Source organism: Monodelphis domestica, chromosome 7 (assembly GCF_027887165.1).
Source record: "Monodelphis domestica isolate mMonDom1 chromosome 7, mMonDom1.pri, whole genome shotgun sequence".
In the NCBI taxonomy this organism is placed as follows: domain Eukaryota; kingdom Metazoa; phylum Chordata; class Mammalia; order Didelphimorphia; family Didelphidae; genus Monodelphis; species Monodelphis domestica.
In genome coordinates, this window is record NC_077233.1 from 98,058,063 (window position 1) to 98,080,342 (window position 22,280).

At 39.7% G+C, this 22,280-nt stretch overlaps 1 protein-coding gene and 1 pseudogene across 1 annotated transcript; both read left to right on the plus strand.

The window, feature by feature from the left end:
• The first annotated feature begins 4,393 nt into the window (after positions 1-4,393).
• Positions 4,394-13,038, plus strand: LOC130455491 (dihydrofolate reductase-like; annotated as a pseudogene).
• LOC107649669 (cathelicidin antimicrobial peptide-like) lies at positions 8,087-10,731 on the plus strand. The gene is made up of 4 exons (XM_056806278.1): positions 8,087-8,239; positions 9,114-9,221; positions 10,016-10,108; positions 10,645-10,731. Exons 1-4 carry the CDS (start codon positions 8,087-8,089, stop codon positions 10,729-10,731), a joined length of 441 nt encoding a protein of 146 aa, XP_056662256.1.
• Positions 13,039-22,280: the final 9,242 nt, after the last annotated feature.

Below are 22,280 nucleotides of genomic sequence, written 5' to 3' on the forward strand. Positions count from 1 at the left end.
TTGGTGAATCCATCAGGCCCTGGGGATTTTTTCTTAGGAAGTTCTTTGATGGCTTGTTGGATTTCATTTTCTGATATGGGATTATTTAAGAATTCTATTTCCTCTTCTGTTAGTCTAGGCAGTTTGTATTTTTGTATATATTCATCCATTTCTCCTAAATTGGTGTATTTATTGCCATATAATTGGGCAAAGTAATTTCTAATGATTGCCTTAATTTCATCTTCATCGGAGGTGCTGTCCCCCTTTTCATCTTTGATGCTGTTTATTTGCTTTTCTTCCTTCCTTTTTTTAATTAGTTTGACCAGTACTTTGTCTATTTTGTTTGTTTTTTCAAAGTACCAGCTTCTTGTCTTATTTATTAAATCAATAGTTCTATCACTTTCGATTTTATTAATTTCTCCCTTAATTTTTAGGATTTCTAGTTTGGTTTTCTGCTGGGGGGGTTTTAATTTGATCGCTTTCGAGTTTTTCCATTTACATTTCCAATTGATTGATCTCTGCTCTCCCTTGTTTGTTAATATAAGCATTCAGGGATATGAATTTACCTCTGATTACCGCTTTGGCTGCATCCCAAAAGGTTTGAAAGGATGTTTCGCCATTGTCATTTTCCTCGATGAAATTATTAATTGTTTCTATGATTTCTTCTTTAACTAAACGGTTTTGGAGTATCATATTGTTTAATTTCCAATTGGTTTTAGATTTGGTTTTCCATGTACCATTACTAATCATTATTCTTATTGCCTTGTGATCTGAGAAGGCTGCATTCATTATTTCTGCTTTTCTGCATTTGTGTGCTATGTTTCTGTGACCTAATGTATGGTCAATTTTTGTGAATGTGCCATGTGGTGCTGAGAAGAAGGTGTATTCCTTTTTATCCCTATTTATTTTTTTCCATATGTCTATTAATTCTAATTTTTCTAAGATTTCATTCACTTCTTTTACCTCTTTCTTATTTATTTTTTGATTTGATTTATCTAAATTTGATAATGGTTGGTTTAAGTCTCCCACTATATGGTTTTATTGTCTATTTCTTCCTTCAATTCTCCTAGTTTCTCCATTAGAAATTTGGGTGCTATATTATTTGGTGCATACATGTTGATTAATGATATTTCCTCATTGTCTAGAGTCCCTTTTAACAAAATATAATTACCTTCCCTATCCCTTTTGATCAGGTCTATTTTTGCATTGGCTTTATCAGATATCATGATTTTCACTCCTGCCTTCTTTTTATCAGTTGAGGCCCAGAAGGTCTTACTCCATCCTTTAATTCTGACCTTGTGGGTGTCAACCCGCCTCATGTGTGTTTCTTGAAGACAACATATGGTAGGGTTTTGGATTCTAATCCATTCTGCTATTCGTCTACGTTTTATGCGTGAGTTCATCCCATTCACGTTCAAAGTTATGGTTGTCATATGTGGACTCCCTGGCATTTTGATAGCCTTCCCTAATTCTAACCTTTTCTTCTTCAGCTCTACCTTTTAGTCCAGTGATTTACTTTGAATCAGTCCCCCTTGTCCCCTCCCTTGATGTTTCCCTTTTTAGTCCCTCCCTTTTTGTTCCCTCCCCCTCCCCCCTCTCTTTCCCTCCCTTTTTGTTCTCCCTCTCCCCCTCCCCCCCTTGGTTTTCCCTTCTCCCTACCCTTGTTGGGTAAGATAGAATTCAAGATCCCAATGGATCTGGATGTTTTTCCCTCTCAGAGTTGATTTCCCTGAGATTAAGGTTTAAGTAAAAAAAAAAAACCCTCTCTTCCTCTCCTTCTTATAGGAGTTTTCTTCCCCTCCCCTTCCCATGTGAATCTTTGTGTGAGAAAGATTATTCTATTTGGTCTTTCTTTACCGCCTATTTATACATTACATTTTCCCCACATATTAGTATACATAGACTGATATAAATGTAGTCCTTATAGAAGAGAGTTTGAGTAAAAGAAGAAGATAACATTTTTCCCCTTTCCTTAATATTTACCTTTTCAGGTATTCCTTGCTCTTTGATTTTCGGTATCAAACTTTCCACAGAGCTCTGGTCTTTTCTTTGCAAAAAGTTGGAAATCTTCTATTTTGTTGAATGCCCATACTTTCCCTTGGAAGTATATAGTCAGTTTTGCTGGGTAGCTGATTCTTGGTTGGAAACCCAGCTCTCTTGCCTTTCTGAAGATCATGTTCCATGCCTTATGATCATTCAGAGTAGAACTTGCAAGGTCTTGTGTGACCCTGATTGGCATTCCTTTATATCTAAATTGTCTTTTTCTGGCTTCCTGTAGGATTTTTTTCTTTTGTTTGATAGCTTTGGAATTTGGCAATTACATTCCTGGGAGTTGTCTTTTGGGGGTTTAGTGTAGAAGGTGTTCTGTGAGCTGTGTCAGTGGCTGTATTGCCCCCTTGTTCTAGAATCTCTGGGCAATTTTCTTTGATTATATCTTGTATCACCATGTCGAGTTTGGTGTTTATTTCTGGCTTTTCTGTGAGTCCAATTATTCTTAAATTATCTCTTCTCCCTCTATTTTCCAGATCTGTCACCTTGTCGGTGAGATATTTTATGTTCTCTTCTAATTTCTTGGTATTTTGGCTTTGCTTTATTAATTCTTGCTCTTTTACAGGATCGTTGTCTTCCAGCTGCCTGATTCTGGCCTTTAAAGCCTGGTTTTCCTTTTCAGTTTCATCACACCGGTTTTGTAGATGCGTGAATTTCTTTTGCATTATTTCCAACTTTTCCTCCCAGAAGGCTTCCATCTTTTTGGTCATTTCTGATTCAAATTCTTCATGGGTTTGTGGAGAGTTTCCATTTCCTTTGGAAGATTTTGGAGCATTTTCTTGTATATCATCTTCTATCTCCTCTGTATTTTGTATTTTGTCTCCATAGAATGTGTCCAAAGTCGCCCCTTTCTTCTTATTTTTCTTGGTATTTGGGGGCTTCTGTGCTTCTGTGGAGTTTGCCATCTCTAAATGTGGAGGATTAGCTTTTCTTATCTCTGTCTGGTGTTCAGAGGCTTTAGTCCTGGGCAGATTGTCGGTTCTATGAGGTTTCCCTGGGTTAAATTGAGTATGCCTCACTGGAACTGGAGTGGAAGGGTCGGACCAGGAGGCCACACTCTCCCCCGGCTCTCTGGGTCGGGTTGCTTTCCGGAAGTTGCCTTTACAATAGCTGGCTGTGAGTCTGTTTAGTCGGCCTGCGGGGGGATGGGCTGCAGCTTCCCGGAGCTCCGAGGGCAGTGACTTTCACTGAGACTTGGATAGCAGGATCCAGCCCGTGAGGCTGTCTTGCCCGCCCTGAGGGTTGCTGTTGTTTCAGACAAGCCTGCTCTCTGCGGGGGAAGCTCCGAGGGCAGTGACTTTCACTGGGACTCGGATAGAAGGCCCTGAGGCTTGCTGTTGTTTCAGACGACCCTGCTCTCTGCCAGGGTATGGGCTGCAGCTTTCCGGAGCTGAGGGCAGTGACTTTCACTGGGACTCGGATAGAAGGCCCTGAGGGTTGTTGTTGTTTCAGACGACCCTGCTCTCTGAGCGGGGCGGGGCTGTGGCTTCCCGGAGCCTTGGACTCTGCACTCCTACCCCTTAGGTCCAAGTGATCTCAGGTTCTGGCTTTTGAGGGTGGCCTTACCTTCTGATCCAGGTCCAGGTCCAGGAGGAGGATTCCCAGGGTTTATGCTGTTGATCGTCTTGAATTTCGGCGCCTTAGGAGCTTATAGTTTGAGATCGGTCGGGAAGGGTTTTCCGGAGATCTGAACTTTAGCTTTCTCTAAGCCGCCATCTTGACCGGAAGTCTCAGCACTATCTTTTGTGTAATTCTTCTTTTTTCCAAGTTATATAGTGTTGGATTTTTCTGATTTTATGTGGGAACAGTGGAACCGTGAGTCTTTCCCTGCGATTTTTATAGCTATCAGGGTAGTAAGCAATACTTCATGTGGTCCAGTCCGTTTTATGTCTGCAATCAATTTTTATTGAAATTTTTTATGTATACTTTGTCCTCTGGTTTGATGTTGTGCAAATTGTAATTCAGGGGTACTATTTGTTGTATTAAGCCCACTTCATGCAACTCTGCTATTCTTGTTTGTAAAGCTTGTATATGTTTTGTTAATTGACAATCTCCTCCTATCATTGCAATGTAAGCTGGTTTACAAGTCCTTCCTTGCCAAATTGTGTGTCCATATAGCATCTCAAATGGAGAGATGTGCAGATCTCCACTGGGTCTTGTTCTAAGATGGAACAAAAATAATAGTAGAATGTCTGTCCATTTTAGGAGTGTTTCTGTACAAAATTGACCTATTAATGTTTTGATGTCTTTATTTAATCTCTCCACTTGCCCTGAACTTTGGGGATGATACTGTGTGTGGTGTGTTGCTTGTATTCCTAAATTTTTATAAATTTCATTTAATATTGATTGAGTGAAATGACTCCCATGGTCTGAGTCCAATTTTGTGGGAATCCCAAATCTAGTTATGATTTCTTTTAATAGGATTTTGACCACAAATGCTGCATTGTTCTTTTTGGCAGGAAAAACTTCTAGCCACCTAGTTAGTCTGTCTATGATCACAAGGCAATACTTAAACCCTTTGTCGTTCGGCATGTTGATATAATCTATCCGTATGCATTCAAACAGAGTATACACTAAGGGACGACCTCCTAACCCTTTGGTCTTATAAACTCTCTGATTGAACTGCAAACAAATTTCACATTTTTGACAGACTCTTATGGCATAAGAAGATATTCCAGGTGTAGTCCAAAATTGTCTCACTGAATTGATCATGGCTTGGGCTCTATAGTGTCCTTGTGCATGTATTGCATTGTACACATGATAAAATAACGTTCTAGGCAGGATGGGCTTGCCTAGTTGTGAAAACTATATGCCCTTTATTCATAATTTAAGATTTAAAGAATATCCAATTCAAAGAAAGCAAAATCGTGCACTATGTGGATGACATTCTTCTTGCATTCCCCTCTGCTAAAGTTTGTTACCAGGACAGAAAAAACTCCTCCTAGAGCTATATAAGAAAGACCACAAAATTTCCAAATCAAAGCTACAATGGGTCATGCCTAAAGTTGAATACCTAGGATTTATGTTGGAAAAGGGGACGAGAAAGATTTCCCAGAAAAGAGTAGAGGACACACAAAAGCTCAGTGTGCCAAAGACAGGCTTGTTTCGCAGCTGACTCTATGAAATCTGATTCATTGCAGACATGATCTGTCAGCTCAACTGCATCATCACTGTGTCCCAGAACATGGGCATTGGGAAGAATGGGAACCTGCCCTGGCCCATGCTCAGGAACGAATTCAAGTACTTCCAGACAATCACCACAACTCCTTCAGTAGAATGTAAATAGAATCTAGTGATAATGGGAAGGAAGACCTGGTTCTCCATTCCTGAGAAGTGTCAACCATTAAAAGACAGAATTAATGTAGTTCTTAGCAGAGAACTGAAGGAACCTCCTCATGGAGTTCATTATCTGGCCAGCAGTCTGGATGATGCATTAAACCTTCTCGAACTTCCAGAACTAGCAGATAAGGTGGACATGCTTTAGATAGTTGGAGGCAGCTCTGCTTATAAGGAAGTAATGAATAAACCTGGTCATCAGCAACTGTTTATAATAAGAATTTTGCAAGAGTTTGAGAGTGACACATTTTTCCCAGAAATTGATCTAAAGAAATATAAACTCCAAGAATATTCAACTGTTAGTATGTTGATGTCCAAGAAGAAAAAGGCATTCAGTATAAATTTGAAGTATATGAAAAACATGACTAATATGAAAGACTTGAAAGTTATTTCCAGTCAATTTTTCCACCAAAAATGAAGTTTGTATCATGTTAGTATTAAAAAAAAAAGAAACAACTGAGAACCTTTTTAGGAGTAACAGGTTTCTATAGACAATGGATCCCTTTTTTAACCCTAACCCTTAAGTTGATATTAAAAATGTTTTTATTCTGTTGACCGAGCTTCAGTGAGCCAGTTGATGAGTCTGATTAGAGTTTGGGCAGAAGAGATAAGGAGAATAAACAGGGACGAATGGCCCTAGAGCTGTTAGATGCAGAGATTGTACCTATAATAACAGGCCACAGGAAGAGCTTTGGAAATACATTAGAAATTATAACCTCACTTGAGGGCTGTTTGATGGCATAATGGAAAGAGTGTTGGGCTTGGAGATAAGAACAGCTGACGTCAAATCCTGGCCATCTGTGTGACACAGGGCAAATCTTACAACCTCCCTCAACCTCAATTTCTCCCTCTGCAAAATAAGGATCATAACAGAACAGGGCTGTGGTAAGGATAAAGTGAGATAACATAAAGGATTTTGCAGATGTTAAAGGACTATAAATGCTAGTTATTATTATCTCATAGCTCATCTCTGCAGTAGGTAGGCTTGATTTCTCATCTGGAACTCTTTTTTTTTTTTTTACTGTAACACAGTTTAGGTGGCATTGGATCCTATTGTTCTATGATGTAAAGCCAACCCAGGTGTCTTCTAAATCAGAGTAGGGTTTTTAGTTCTCTTTCCACACCATCCTCTGTTCCCAACCACCTCTCTCCTTCTTAACCTCACTTTACCTTGTTGGGGCCCATCCACCCTCTAGAAAAACCTACAAGTGTCATTTTATTTTTTATTTTTATTTTTTTGCAACTCTTACTTTCTGGCTTAGTAACAGTTCTAAGAGAGAAGAGCAGCAAGAGCTAGGCAAATGGGGTTAAGCGACTTGCCTAGGGTCACACAGTTAGGAAGTATCTGAGGCCACATTTGGCCATGGCCAAAGTTAGAACTGCTTGTCTGGGTCTGGCTCCCTCCTTCAGAAATTTTAACTTTGATCCAAGGCTTAAACACTAAGGCTCCTTCCCCAACTAAAATGAGACTCTTAGCCCTCCTTTGTCCCTGATGGAGGTCTTCCCCACTCCAAGCGTGAAACTCTATCTACTGAGCCACCTAATTACCCCTAAGCATCACCTGGAAGGATACTGTGTGCCTAGTGACAGAGAAATTCTTTGTGGTCCAGCATAACTTCAAAACTGCTGGGATAAGGAGTTGGAGGTAGGAGTGTGAATGTAAGACAGAGATGAAAGGGCACAGAAGCAAGGCCTGGTAATGAAGAATCTTTTGGTTCATTGTTCTTAAATTTTGCTTGTTTTTTTTTGTTTTGTTTTGTTTTTATTGCTCTGCTCTCAATTTATCCTCAAAATTCCGAGAGCAAGAAGTTGTCTTCATTTAAATGAAGGGCCTATAGAGGTAAAGAAATCAACTTCAAGGCAGATAGCTTGTGGAAAAAGAAACTAGAACTCTGGTCCATTGGAAAAAACCATAATAATGAGGTTCATATCAATTTCTCACAGAATGTCACATTCTATGAACAACTGAAGCTAAACAATGAAATAGCAGCTTTATATTCCATGTTGTTTTTTCTTTAGCCCCTTCTCATTTGGAGACTCCTGATTCATCAGATTTACAAACAAACCCTCGTAGTGGCCTCTGAGCACTCATGGACCAAAGTTTCCTTCCTTTACCTGACCTCTCTCTTCACTGAATTTATTCTGCTAGTCAGAATGATGCCTGGATGGACTAGACCTACTTACTCTTTGCCTAATCCCAACCTAGTGTCCCTTAAATGCACTTTCTGGATTTCCCTCTTTCTCTACTTCAGTTTAATTTTAATATGTGTATCAGAGGAATGTTATTCATTGTCCCTAATAACTGATGTCCATCTGACCTTGTTCATAATGACTGAGGCAAGAGAACAACCACTCCTTGGGAGCATTCCCAAGAAATCAGGATCCCAGGAGTGCATCTCCTTCCTCCAGATGAAGATCTGCCTCCCTCCTCAAGAATTTCCAACTTTGACCAAAAGAGGATAAACACTCAGGATCCTTCCTCAACCAACCTAAAGCAGCCAAGGCCCTCCTTTGTCTCTGATATGCTAACATCACATCTCTGGAGAGGAAAGTATTTCACAAATTTGGCTTCCTTGACACCCTTCCTCCCTATCACTGCCATACAATAGATTCAAGTCTAGCTAAGAAACCCAGATGGACAGGGAACCCAGCTGCCCAACAGAACAAGGCAGAAAAGGTATAAAAGGGACTGGCTGAGGGTCAGTGAGGCAGAGGAAGGAGGATGGAGCACCTCAGGAAGGTGCTTCTGATGGCCAGTGTGGCCACTATCCTTCCTGCCCAAGTTTTGTCTCAGTCCTCTCTAAGCTATGAGAAGACCCTCTCTGTCGCCATTCACTTCTACAACCAGGTACATGGAATAGAGAATGTATTCAAGGTATTGGAAGTCCACCCTCCTCCATCTAATCAGGTGATGCTTCCTCTAAACACTTGGCCTAGAGTAATACCCAGACTGAATTCTTTCTTTTTTTCCTTTTATTTCCCTTGTCTTTCAAAATCAATTCTAATGTCTTGATAGGCAATGGCCAACCAACTCTGAAGAGCAGGAACAATAGTAAATTATAGCTCCTGTTTTTCAGATGAGCAAAGATAATCTCAAGGAGATGATGGGATCTGTCAGATTCCTCATAGATAATTAGTATCTGAGTTTGGAGTTGAATCTGGGTCTTCCTGACTGCAAGTCCTCTAATCTAGCCACCATATTATGTTGTCCATGTTGCCCCTTGAGGAAAGAAGTCATGATAAAGATGTTCATTTGGGATGGATACCCACAAAACAGACCACAGAAACCAGAGGAATAAATGTCATCACCAAGCTAGAGACTATAGGAAGAGAAGAGAAGAGGATCTGTATAGAACCCTTGAGGGAGAAGCCTAAATTGGGGGCAGAGGGAAAAACCTGAGCCACTGAAGGGGGCTAAATGGGAAGGAAAGATGAAGAAAGTAGGAAGAAATCTTCCCCACACTCTCCTAAGTCATCAACTACTGAGTATGTTTCTCTTTTACAGATGAGAAATGGAGGCTCTTATTGGTAACATCACTAATTCATAGTCACACACCAATGACTAACAGAGGGAGCTCTCTATTCCCATAGCTCCTTCTACTCTTCCACACTATAGGAAGTGCTTGTGTCCATTATGCCACATCTTGCAGGCAGTGGAGGTTATACTTTGTCCTCCAGTGCAGAGCCAGGGCCCAAATTTCCTTCCCTTAACCAGCCTCAAACCTTCTAGTCCTTCCTTGTCTTTTAAGAAACCCCAAGATCAAAGGCTGAAGCTTCTGAGCTTTGCCATGAAGGAGATGGTGTGCCCAAGGACTGGGGAGCTCCCCTTGGATCAGTGTGACTTCAAAAGAGATGGGGTAAGCAGTTTGTGGGAGGATGGGCCTCCATTGGAGAAGGGATGGGATGGGTGTGAGGATCCCTGCTGGAGTCTATACATCTTCTAGACTGATATCATTGCATGGATGCAGAGATGTTAGACTTGAATCTCAGTTAACCTTTTACATTCTGTGAGGTAGGGAGCTTAGCAGTTATATTCTCTTTTAGCCCATGAAGAAACAAAGGATACAAAAGAAGGAAATTCCAAATAAGGAGATAGCCTGTTGTTTTTAAAGCTAGGAATAGAACTCAGGACCCCTGGGTCCCAGCTCAAGTTTGCTCTAAGAGCAAGTGATGGTGGAGGGGATACAGCACACTGGGCCAAGAGTCAGGAAGATGTGACTTCATATGGGGCCTTGGACACCTATTAGCTGTGTGACCTTGGAGAAGACACAACATCTTTTTGCCTGTGTTTCTTCAGTTCTAAAATGAAGATAATAAGAGTATCTACCTCCCAAGATTGCTGAGGATGAAATGAGATAATGTTTGTAAAGCACATAGCACAGTGCCTGGCATATAGAAGGCATTTAATAATTGCTTATTTTCTTCTTTCCTCTCTTACACTGGGAGGGACTTGGTTTGTCATTAGGAGATAACTGCATTTCTGGCTCTGAGAGATCTCAAGTCTCTGAAGTCCTAAAAAGATGAGCAAATTGGACTTTTTGCAATATTTTTTCCTACTTTTCTTTCATTTTCCATCTTTTTCTCCCTGATTTTTTTCTGTCATTTGTCCCTTCTCTTCCTCTACCTCTCACTGTGGGTGTCTGCTCAACAGCTGGTGAAAAAATGCCAAGGCTCTATATCAAATGAACAAGACATTCCTAGCATCATCCTCACCTGTGACCCAGTGGCCCCAGTGACCCCAGCGGTGAGTTCCCTATTCTTCCCTCTCTCTCTACCCCACTCTCATATTTTATCCTTCTTGTCTCTTAGCTTCAGGGGGGGGAGAGAAGAAATGGTACAGGGAAACCCCATCCTGCCCACTCCTGCCCTGGTCTATTACCCCTATGCAAAAAATCATAGAGATAGCCCCCTGAGGGAGCACTGGCCACAGAAGGGAGACCACAGGCACACCCAGGTTGCTGGGGGCCATCTAGCCTCTGTGGTCACTCAACAAGGCTTTCACCTGTCTGGGTAGGCTTACACTGGCAAATAGTTTGCCTTTCAAATTAAGTTAGAAAGTGCACCTCTCACCACCACATCCCAATTGTCCCTATTCCCCCTAGAAGTCTTAGACCTGAAAGATGGAGAAAGGACCAGAGAATGCTCGTGACCTAAGCTAGCTATTCTGAGGAATAAGCACCAGATTCATGTGTAGCCCCACTGCACAGATCAGGACTTTTGATGGAAGCCCCTCACTCTTCAGTGCTGTTTTCTGATATAGACTTTTGCCTTTGTTTACAGCCCCCTGGCTTCACAACAAGTTCCAAAAAGAAAGGGAAAAAGAAATTACCTTATACTGTCATTTTTGGACGTACAGATTTTCCATAAGAATAAGAGACTGTGTACATCTAGCTCATCCTGACACTGCTGTATCCCCAAGTCCAGGCCAGTCTAGCCAGCAAATACCTCCCTAGCACTGTGTGGAGCATGTGTGGACATGCTGTTACTGCTTGTGGTCTCCTGACTCATTTGGGCTGAAGAAATATCTTTGATTCACTGTGGATCTGGAGCCAGGAATATTTCCAGGAGTCCTTAGCACCTGCCATTTTTCTTCAGCCATTCTCTCTCACTTGGTTGAGCTAAGACATCTCATGTTCAGTGGCAGAGCTCATTCAGCCTCTGTATTGTCTGCTATATTCTCCCCTGTGTCAGTTCTCTGATCTCTGGTTGCTATTTGCTTGGATAAATGGACTTGTAGGATATTCACTATTTGTTATGGTCTTTGTGTAACTTTGATGGAAATAAAGTGAAATCTTTGGAGATAAGCTTGAGAGAATGCTTTGAATGTCTTGAACCTACAAGAAAAACGATTGCTCTCAACTGTCATGATTTGGAGGAGGAGAGGGTCAGATAAGATAATTTTGCTTTAGTACTCATCTCTGAAGAGAGCAAGCATCCAGCCTTGTGGCCCCTTCTTCTCTCCTCCAGGCAAGAATCAAAGTCACTATTTGAGGAGTGGACAAGATTCCAGGAATAGCTGTATTTAGACAACCTATGTGGACACACACAAAATCTACAACAGTCCTACATACTTTGACACCTAAACATTACATATGTATGTATATATAAATGTGTTTTTCTGCATGTGGTACCTCTATATTTTCTTTAAGAATGATTCTATTTTACATGAAAATCTACAAATAGATATGAATGTAAACTCTAAATGCAGTCACTTTATTTCTGGTCCCAGTTGGGCCGCCATTTTGTAGAAGTGGCTGGGAAAGGAAGAATGATGAAGATAGACCAGATCCAAGTGGACCCAAAGAACTGATTGTCTGCAGTTCTAAATGACCTTCTTAGAGATTTGGGACTATCCTAGGGCTAGTTCAGACATAATGATCTAAATGTACAGAGAATCTTTGTGAAAAGCATATTAATTTTAGCACCATGGGGTTAGCAATTCAGGGCCAGAAGAGTCCTATAGGTAATCTGGTCCAACTCCACTCATTCTACATATGAGTACTTGTGTTTTGCAAAGATCACAGAGCTAGAGATATGATCAAAGCAGCAGAGTCAAGTTTGAACTCAGGTACTCTGACTACTCCAAATGTTTTCTTCTTTCCCTTGCACCAGCTGGGCTCAACTGCTGGCTCTAACTCTAGCTATTGACCCTGGGTAAGTCACCTTTCTCAGCCTTAGGTTCCTTCTCTGTAAAAATGGGGGTAAGAATACATGTGCTATCTACTTCCCAAGGTTCTTGCGAGGAAAACATCTTATAAACTCTACAGTTCTGTAGAAGTGACTCTCAAAGGGATCTTAGGGCCCCTTTATACTGAAAAATTATTGAGGACTTCCCCCTGGCCTTCCCAAAGATCATTGGTCTAAGTGGGTTATGTCTGTTTATATTTACTCTCAGCTAGATGGCACCATAGTGCACAGAACACTGGCATTTGCCCTCTGGATTTAGAGAGTCAGGGATGGGCAGCAAGTGGCCCTTTTAGCAAGTAGGTAATGAGGGGCCAAGCAGGAAGTTGTTCAGTTTCAGGCAGATCTGACCATGGAGACTGAGATTCAAGGGAAATATACTCCTTGGGGTACACTCACAGTTAAAGATATATTATAGCTGATGGGCTAGCAAATGGTTTGAGAAATTAGGGGTATGTAAAGCTTACCTTGGCAGATATGGTTCCTTCCCACCAAAGTATTTTTTAATGTTTTGTTTTTTCGCAATGACATGAAAAAACAATGTTTAATGTTATTTAAAAAATTTTGAGTTCCAAATTTTCTCCCTTCCTCTCCCTCTCCCTGAAACAGCAAGCTATTTGATATTGGCTGTGTATGAGCAGTAATCTACAACATATTAGTCATGTTGCAAAAGAAAACAAAATTAAAAAAAAAACACAAGTAGAGAAATGTTTTAAAATACATTTTGATCTGCATTCACATCCTTGGTTCTTTCTCTTGAGGTGAATAGCATTTTTCTGTCCAGGATCTGTTACAGACAAAAAGAATGGTTGCCTCAAACTGTGACCCGAAAAATGGTTTCAAGATTTTGAATTGTCAAAACTGTAAAGATAATTTTTAGTGTTTTGATTTTATATTGAAATAAAGTGGTTGCCGTGGGAAAAATTCCCAAATATGAAATACCCAACTCAGCTGGGTTTTTATGGAGATTTTAATTAATACAAATAAGGAATTAAGGAAAGAGAGAGAGAGAGTAAGAGGAAATAATGGGAAAGGGGCCTAGGCCATTGGCCTAGGCCTCAGCTTTAAGAGAGACCAGTCAGTCTTTAATCCACTCACCACAAGATTTGTCCCAAGTAAGATTCTAGTGTTCAGAGAGACACTCTGAACTTAAGTTCAGCCACTGAGAGAGAGACCAGCCTCCAATTCAGCTTTGGGAAGCTGAACTATTTAGAGGCCTAAACCTCTTCCTTTTAAAGAAAATTTTCTCCTATGTCACCTCCCCTAAATTTCTACGTCTACCAATCACAGTAGACGTTTTCCAAAGGACTGACTATTCTTAATTCACACCTGAGTAGACTAATCTTGTCCTTTGCAAGTTGCCTGATTAATTTGATCTTCATAGGTACTTAGCACCCCTTTGTATTAGATCTAAAAATAGACCTAGCTTAAGGGTTCTTGCTTCACTTTAAGTATGGGTTGGGGACTTTTCATTGCTCAATCAGTAGTTTACAACTTTATCTTCCCCTAAAGTATGCCTAAGTATGGGTGGACTAATGTTAGAGTTCCCACCTACATCCCTGACTAAAGTCCCTTCATTGAAAAATAAGGGAATAGCAGTCTTAACCAAAAATGTTTTAAGATAGAGCCTGAGAATTTTTAAGATTCACAAGTTTGAGAAATTTTAAGATTCACAATCCCCCCTGATGATCATGGGGAGACTAGTTTCCCCATTGATCATTTAACATAATCATCTTGTAGTCCTAAACGCACTTCTAACTACACATGCATACAATATTCAATTTTCTAAGAGGAAATTAGAATGGTGAGGGAGGAATAGAAAAGAAAGAAAGCAAAACCAATGTTTTGCTAGGCGCATTGACAGAAAGCCAAATTAGGGGCAGTCCCTTTTGGCATAAAAGTGTACATTTACAATAAATGTTCAATCAAACTTCAGTTCAATCAATCACACTCAAAGTTCATTCTTGATCTTCTTGACGTAGTGTGGGTTTTCTGGCATCTTTCTGCAACAGTTCATTCTCTGGATTTAGGAGTTAGCAAGCTTCTTCCTTGAAGATCTTTTCTTAAACAAAAATCAAAATCTTGGATTTTTATAAAAATACAATCTCAAACAAAAAATCAAAATTTCTGGATTTTAAATTAAAATACAATCCCCCCTGAAGTAGGTGTCAAAAAAAAATCCAGTTCAGCTCAGGATGCAATGTTGAGTTATGGGGGTATATGAGTCAATTATCAAAAGAAGAGAAAAACACAACTAAAAACATAAGGAAAAAAAATTCAAAATAGGCCCTTGTATAGGTCCAATTTAAAGTAATTTCTATCCCACAGTCTGTAGGACAGAATGCAGTAATATTTCACTTACCCATTTGCAGCCTTGACTACAGGAAGTTGTCATACTATAAGACGAAAAAGAAACTAGAATTCTATTTTGATAGGGAAGTGTCATTCCCTTGTATGATTTTTGACATTCTCAGGGATATAGGGAGCTAGCATGATAGTAAAATTTTGTACTTGTCTGAATACTTCACAAAGAGTGTAGATACAAGGAAGTCCTACAACTTAACATATGTCAAGCGTCGCAACCTCGAGTCTACATTACTTTTAACTCCTTCCATATTGGTATAGAAGCTCATCAATCCCACATGGATTGGTTTCATTTTGACCTGTGTGCTCTTTTTGGCACTTTCCAGGTTAAGTCTGTGCTCTTTGTTTTTATCCCATTTTTCTGGAATCATACACAAACATTAATCATATCCCATAATATTTTATCAATAAATGACAGGTTCCCATAGTTTAAAGCTTTTTGGGTATGTATTTATATTATAGCAAATATATATATATGAAACTTCTATTACTGCAGAAAAATAATATTAATTATATGTACCTTTAGTACAAGAAATGAGAAAAATCAATTATTCTAATCAAAATAAAAGAAAAGCAATAATAAAAATTAAGGGAAAAAATCAGTAATTCAATGTGTTCTCAAAAAACAGCATCCACTTGTCAATGGATTATTATGTCCAATGCATATGATAGGGTACAGTCAATCAGTCTCAACAGAAGATGCTTTCTTCACATGTGAGCAATGAATCCAAGAGTCCTTCTCTCCAACCTTTATAGATGTTGGAGTAGTTAACAATATTTGAAATGGTCCTTCCCACGAAGGCTGAGTTGCTCCAGTATGCTGGAAATTCTTAATATACACTTTGTCTCCTGGGTTCAGGTCATGAAGGGAAAAGTCTAGTGGTCTGGCTTGTACTGAAGCTCCGGATTCATAAAGTTCATGCAGTTTGTGCTGTAATTCCTGTATATAGGAAGCAATAGTAGTATCTTCCCCTAATAGTGATGTATATGCCGGGGAGAAAGGCTTAGCCTGTATAGGTGGATGTCCAAAAAGCATCTCAAACAGTGAGATATGTAGGTCTCCTCTAGGCCTGCTTCTAAGATAAAATAAGGCCAGAGGGAGAATTTCAGGCCATTTTAAATGTGTCTCAGTGCATAATTTTCCAATCATAGTTTTAAGTTCTTTGTTCATCCTCTCCACTTGGCCTGAGCTCTGGGGATGATATGGAACATGGAATTTGGGAGTTATCCCCAAGCAAGAATATATCTGGTTTAGGACAGAATCAGTAAAATGACTTCCTCTATCTGAATCAATACGTGCTGGCAGTCCAAAGCAAGTAATAATTTCTTTTAAAAGTATCTTAGCAACAAAAGCCACTGTGGCTTGGGTCACAGGAAATGCTTCTGACCATCTGGTCAGTTGATCTACAATGACTAGACAAAATTTATAATGTCCAGCCTTTGGCATTGTTATGAAATCTATCTGTAGATGTTCAAAAGGTGTGTGTTTATTACCAAGGTTGAAAGATTTGCTATGTCTGTAAAAACTTGTGACAAGTATCCATTTTTTTAAAAATGCCATACAGCAACTTGAAATATGACAGTGTGTTTGTTTGCTATTGTAATTACTTGGGCTATTGAGAATTTTGGGGATATTGATACCACATATTTGTACTACTGTTCTTTAACAATGAAAAATGTTACCTTGCTCAGTTCATTTGCTTTCACTCCCAGTGGATCATGGCCAGATATGAAGAGGAAATGGATCTCATTTTTGGTGAGAAAGCCTTGCATTCTATATTTCTTAGCTGACACAGTGTGTCAATGATTATAAGCTACATTTTTATTTTTAAAGCTCTTTTATTATTATATTTTTCATGCATGTGCAATATACTATTTCAGGTTTCTTTATTTTTTCTCTCCTTTTTATATTCGAAGCACATGTCACCAGCATTAAGATTTTCTTTAACTTTTTGGTTTTGCAGTAATATAAGTTTAAAATACATTTGTCAATGCATGCCCCTAAAGCTTGATACTATAAAAAATGATGCCACTAATTATTTTTAAAAAATTATGGGACTTTATTTAATAATTCTGTCTGATTCCAGGACAAGATATACACAAAAGAGCCATTGCACAGGGCCAAAGAAAACCCAATCCAGGATGGATTGATGCACTTCCAAGCCAATGCAAAGGTTTTGAACCTATTGTGAAGACTCAAGGTTACTGTGTTGAACTTTGTTAGACATAAGCTTTCCTTGTGTCCACACTCACTCTGAAAATACTCACAGATTAGTATGCCCAAACCTTGGCTCCAGAAAAGGGGACCCCCTTTTCTGCCTTTCATAGTGTGGTACCTTTCTGTAAATGCATCATTGCTTAGATAATTTTCATTGGGCTCTGATTCAAGGACTTGTTATAGATTTATTTTTCCTTTACTTGGAATTTTACACATAAGACTTTGATAGTCTATATTTTCATCCAGAAATTTTTCTTTTTTATTTGGATTTTCCTGATGTCTTTTAATTTCTCTTGCCAATTGATTCATATACCTCATACCTCAGCCATGCATCCCTAAGTGATCCTGTGTTTTTCAATCACCCACAACATGGGGAAGTGTAAAATATATATATAATTATTTAAATTGCAAATTTAAATTTCTTTTGAGAAGAATTTTAGGTAAAGAAAGATGATACCTCTCTGAATCCAGAAACTGAACTGTTTGGAGAAGTCACCATGAAGAAGCCTCCAGACCATAAGCTGCACAGGAAGATCTGGAATGAACCTTGGGGTACAGTTGATTGAACATTTTCTTGAATGTACACTCTTACGCCAAAGAGGACTTCCCCCTAATTGGCTTTTGTCAATGCACCCAGCAAAATATTGGTTTTGCTGTCTCTCTCTCTCTCTCCTATTTCCCCTAATCTACAACTAATGCATCCAGCAATTATTGGTTTTGTCTTTTTTTCTCTTATCCTCAAATTATTGTAATCTTTAAATTGATTATGTTTTTATGATCCTTTGGGAAAGTCCTTTTTCCCAAATGATCACGTGGAGAAATGTAAAAATGGAGACTTGAACTCGGGACTCCATTTCCCAGGGGGTCCTTGCTCACTTCTCAAAATGCCTTGTAACTTCACCTGGGCCGAGAGTGAGATGGGGTATTTAACCTGGCTGTAAAGGCTACTGGGCTCTTTCCTACTTCCGCTTCTGAGCAGACGCATCTCTTTCATAATGTAGGTGAAGTTGTCTAGGCTTCTCTGGGCCTAGACATGTGCTTTTCTTATCCTGTATTTTCTTTAATCCTTAACCTTTAATAAACCTCATAAAAATATAATACTCCTTGCATAGAGAAACTAATTTCTACCTGCCTCAGTTTCCCCCCAAATTTTAACTCTTACAGATCTTTGCATTGATCAGAGGAGTTAAGTTATTTACAGTTGATGAGCCCACAATAAAACTGAGCTGATATCCATCAATTGGAGACTGGCTGAACTAGCTCTGGTATATGGTTACAATGGAAAAATATTGAGCCATAAGAAATGATGAACAGGACGAGTTCAGAAAAACATGGAAAGATTTCTCTGAACTGATCTAAGGTGAAATGAGCAGAACCAGGAGAATAGTGTATGTAATAAGAGAAATATTATATGGTGATTACCTGGGAAGGACTAAACTATTTTCAGCAAAACAAGCTTTCAACATAATTTCAAGAGACTCATGATAAAAAAAATTCTATCCACAGCCAAAGAAGGAACTATTGGAATCTGATTGGAGATTGTCATCTTTCACCAAAGAGTCAGGGATAGCTCACATTCTTCCTTTGGTTTCTTGCCTAAGGAAGACTTAAGACTCTTAAGAAAATTTTCACTTCCCATGGGGAAGATTTTGGTTAGGCACAGATAATATTAGACAAAAGATAGATATATAAAGAATAAAATCTATAACTCTTGTGGCACAGTTGCCATAGAGGTGAGTTTTCAGCTTTCTCCTTTTTCTCTTCCTTCTTTCATTTTCTTTCTCTGGGTCTTTCTCCTGCTGGATGGAATGAAGAATGAAGGGAATGCTTTGGGAGGATTCTCTCCTGCCCTGATGCATGCCCCTTGTAGTTTGAACTTAGTTCTGGACATGATAATGAGAAGACAGGATGGCTCAGACAGTTGTGCCTTCCAGGGTTTGCCACTTCATCAGGGTAGTCTTGGCAATGGAGCAATTTGCCTTGGATCCAAATAAGAAAACATCCTCTTCAATCCTTTGACAGTCTCTGATAGCAGTCTCTGTCTTCTGAGGAGGTGCCATGATGGGGACTCTCAAGTCTGTGGAGACAGGATTGGAGTTTTGGGAATAGGTAGACTTATTGTAATGGAAGGGAGTGACCACAAAATCTCCATTCACTTTCCACCAAAGTATTCAAATTGTAATCTTTTTTTTAAGGGCCAAGAAACAAATGGTAGCCTATCAATTTCATTTTCCTTACCATCTTCATGGGCATAAGTGACCCAGTGAATAGAGTGCTGGTTGGTGTTGAGTTCAAATTTGACCTTACACACTTACTAGGTGTGTGACACTGGTGACTTAATCCTTTTTGCTTTAGTTTCCTCATATATACAATGAACTAGAGTAGGAAATGGCAAACCATTCCAATATCTTTACCAAGAAACTACCCCTAAAAAAAGGGAGTCATATATAGTAAGACATAACTGAAAATGACTGAACAACAAAATAACTTTACAGCTGCATGTTCTTTCTTCTTCATCCCCTTTCCATTCAGAGATCCCTGATTTGAAATATACTTAAAAAGGGGGGCAACTGGGTGGCTCAGTGGATTGAGAGCCAAGACTAGAGATGGGATGATCTGGGTTCAGATTTGGCCTCAGACAGTTTCTAGCTGTGTGACTCTGGGCTAGTCCCTTAACTCCCATTGTCTAGCCCTTCCCACTCTTCTGCCTTGGAACCAATACAAAGTATTGATTCTAAGACAGAAGATAAGGGTTTTAAAAAAAGAAATGTACTTTAAAATGGAGCTACCCAATAATCTTTCATCACTCCTGGACTTTTTCCTTCCTTTATTTGATCTTCTCCACTATTTAATCCTGCTAGTCAGGATGATGACTGTCTGCCCAATCCCAAAACAGTGTCTTTTGAGATTATCTTCTCTGATTTTTCTTCTTTCTCCACCTCTGTTTAATTTAAATATGTATTAGAGGTATGTTAATAATCATTGTTCATAAAAGCTGACACCCTTCTGATATTGTTGCCAATAATTACTGAAGCAAGGGAACCTCATTCATTAGGAGCTTTTTCAAGATATCAAAATTCAAGGAAACCTGTGCCTAGATGCAGAGAATCATAAGAATATATGAGAAGGCTCAGATAAGAAGACTGTTGCAGAGAGAGGGTTTTTATGATGATGTCTAGTCCAAGATACTGGAAGGAACTTCTGAGAGAACCTACTTCATGGTGGCCAAGAATAAGCTGAGGGAGCTGAGAAACAGCGATGACTTTTGCTATGACTAGGAGAGCTGATTGTCAAACAACCAGAGCAAGATCAAGTGAAGTAAAGAAACATTTTTAAAAGTAACTACTATGGGCCAGGCATATGAAAAAGGGAACACAATCCTGAGTCTATAGGAGCATCTCTGAAGTCAGGTGTCTGGGCAGTATTCACTGATGACCCTGAATCCTATAATGCAGATGATTACAACCAAGAGTAATCCACTGATCCTTAGGCTGGCTGGGTGTCCAAGCTGAGAGGGGATAAGAGAAAGACTGATTCTTTCATTGCCCCATCATTTGTACAAAAGAGAGATAGTTGTTCCACTCCTATGTTGGTTTTTAAAAAATTGGTTATGATTAAAAATAGTTTGACTGTAGCTTTTGGGACATTTTGTACTTTAGATGATACATTGGTAGGAGTCATTTCAGACTGATTTAAAGACAAAAATCATGTGACAGAGTTGTTGGTGCTTAAAGAGCAACTAGAAGAAAACTGAGCTTCGGAGGAGGACTTTCTTCTTCCTGTAGCTGTCTCATAGCCTGGCTAGCCTGGCCAACACTTCCTAATGACTGATCATTCTTCCTCATTGGAGGTCTCCAAACAGACTGGATAGCAATTCATTAGATATGTCCTAGGAGAGATTTCTTTTGGACATGGGTTTACTTAGATAGCCAATGAGGATCCTTCTAGTTCTGAGATTCTATGTTCATTCCTCCATAGGAAACAGCATAGTCAGTCTCTTCGATGATAGCCTTCTAAATGCTCTATAAGAGAGAGTCTCCTGGCACTTCTGAAATAATTTCACACCTATTATCATCTATTGACCCAGGGCTCCTATTCAGTTATGGATGGATACCACAGGTCTATCTCCAAGTACAGAAAGGATTCCAGCAGATGGAGAAAGGAAAGGAAATAAGAGGAAAGAAAGGAATTAACTATTTATCTAGCTAGGCATTGTGCTAAGCACTTTATAAATAATCATCTCATTTAATCCCCCAAACTAACAATACGGTAGGTGCTGTTATTATTCCCATTTTATTCCCATTTATTCCCTCTAATCTAGCCACCATATTATGTTGTCCATGTTGCCCCTTGAGGAAAGAAGTCGTGACAAAGATGTTCATTTGGGATGGATACCCACAAAACAGACCACAGAAACCAGAGGAATAAATGTCATCACCAAGCTAGAGACTATAGGAAGAGAAGAGAAGAGGATCTGTATAGAACCCTTGAGGGAGAAGCCTAAATTGGGGGCAGAGGGAAAAACCTGAGCCACTGAAGGGGGCTAAATGGGAAGGAAAGATGAAGGAAGTAGGAAGAAATCTTCCCCACACTCTCCTAAGTCATCAACTACTGAGTATGTTTCTCTTTTACAGATGAGAAATGGAGGCTCTTATTGGTAACATCACTAATTCATAGTCACACACCAATGACTAACAGAGGGAGCTCTCTATTCCCATAGCTCCTTCTACTCTTCCACACTATAGGAAGTGCTTGTGTCCATTATGCCACATCTTGCAGGCAGTGGAGGTTATACTTTGTCCTCCAGTGCAGAGCCAGGGCCCAAATTTCCTTCCCTTAACCAGCCTCAAACCTTCTAGTCCTTCCTTGTCTTTTAAGAAACCCCAAGATCAAAGGCTGAAGCTTCTGAGCTTTGCCATGAAGGAGATGGTGTGCCCAAGGACTGGGGAGCTCCCCTTGGATCAGTGTGACTTCAAAAGAGATAGGGCAAGCAGTTTGTGGGAGGATGGGCCTCCATTGGAGAAGGGATGGGATGGGTGTGAGGATCCCTGCTGGAGTCTATACATCTTCTAGACTGATATCATTGCATGGATGCAGAGATGTTAGACTTGAATCTCAGTTAACCTTTTACATTCTGTGAGGTAGGGAGCTTAGCAGTTATATTCTCTTTTAGCCCATGAAGAAACAAAGGATACAAAAGAAGGAAATTCCAAATAAGGAGATAGCCTGTTGTTTTTAAAGCTAGGAATAGAACTCAGGACCCCTGGGTCCCAGCTCAAGTTTGCTCTAAGAGCAAGTGATGGTGGAGGGGATACAGCACACTGGGCCAAGAGTCAGGAAGATGTGACTTCATATGGGGCCTTGGACACCTATTAGCTGTGTGACCTTGGAGAAGACACAACATCTTTTTGCCTGTGTTTCTTCAGTTCTAAAATGAAGATAATAAGAGTATCTACCTCCCAAGATTGCTGAGGATGAAATGAGAAAATGTTTGTAAAGCACAGTGCCTGGCATGTAGGAGGCACTTAAATAAAAAATAATTTCTTAAATTAGTTATTTCCTCTTTTTCTCTCTTGCACTGGGAGGGACTCTGTCATTAGGAGATTCCTGCACTTCTAGCTCTCAGGGGTCTAAAAGTCCTCTGGACCCC

Bases quoted from the DNA above. Each gene is read 5' to 3' on its own strand.
- LOC107649669 (XM_056806278.1), top strand. From the start codon at position 8,087: ATGGAGCACCTCAGGAAGGTGCTTCTGATGGCCAGTGTGGCCACTATC. The intron at 8,240-9,113 runs GTATTGGAAGTC...TTGTCTTTTAAG, and splicing joins GAATAGAGAATGTATTCAAG to AAACCCCAAGATCAAAGGCT. The intron at 9,222-10,015 runs GTAAGCAGTTTG...TCTGCTCAACAG, and splicing joins GTGACTTCAAAAGAGATGGG to CTGGTGAAAAAATGCCAAGG.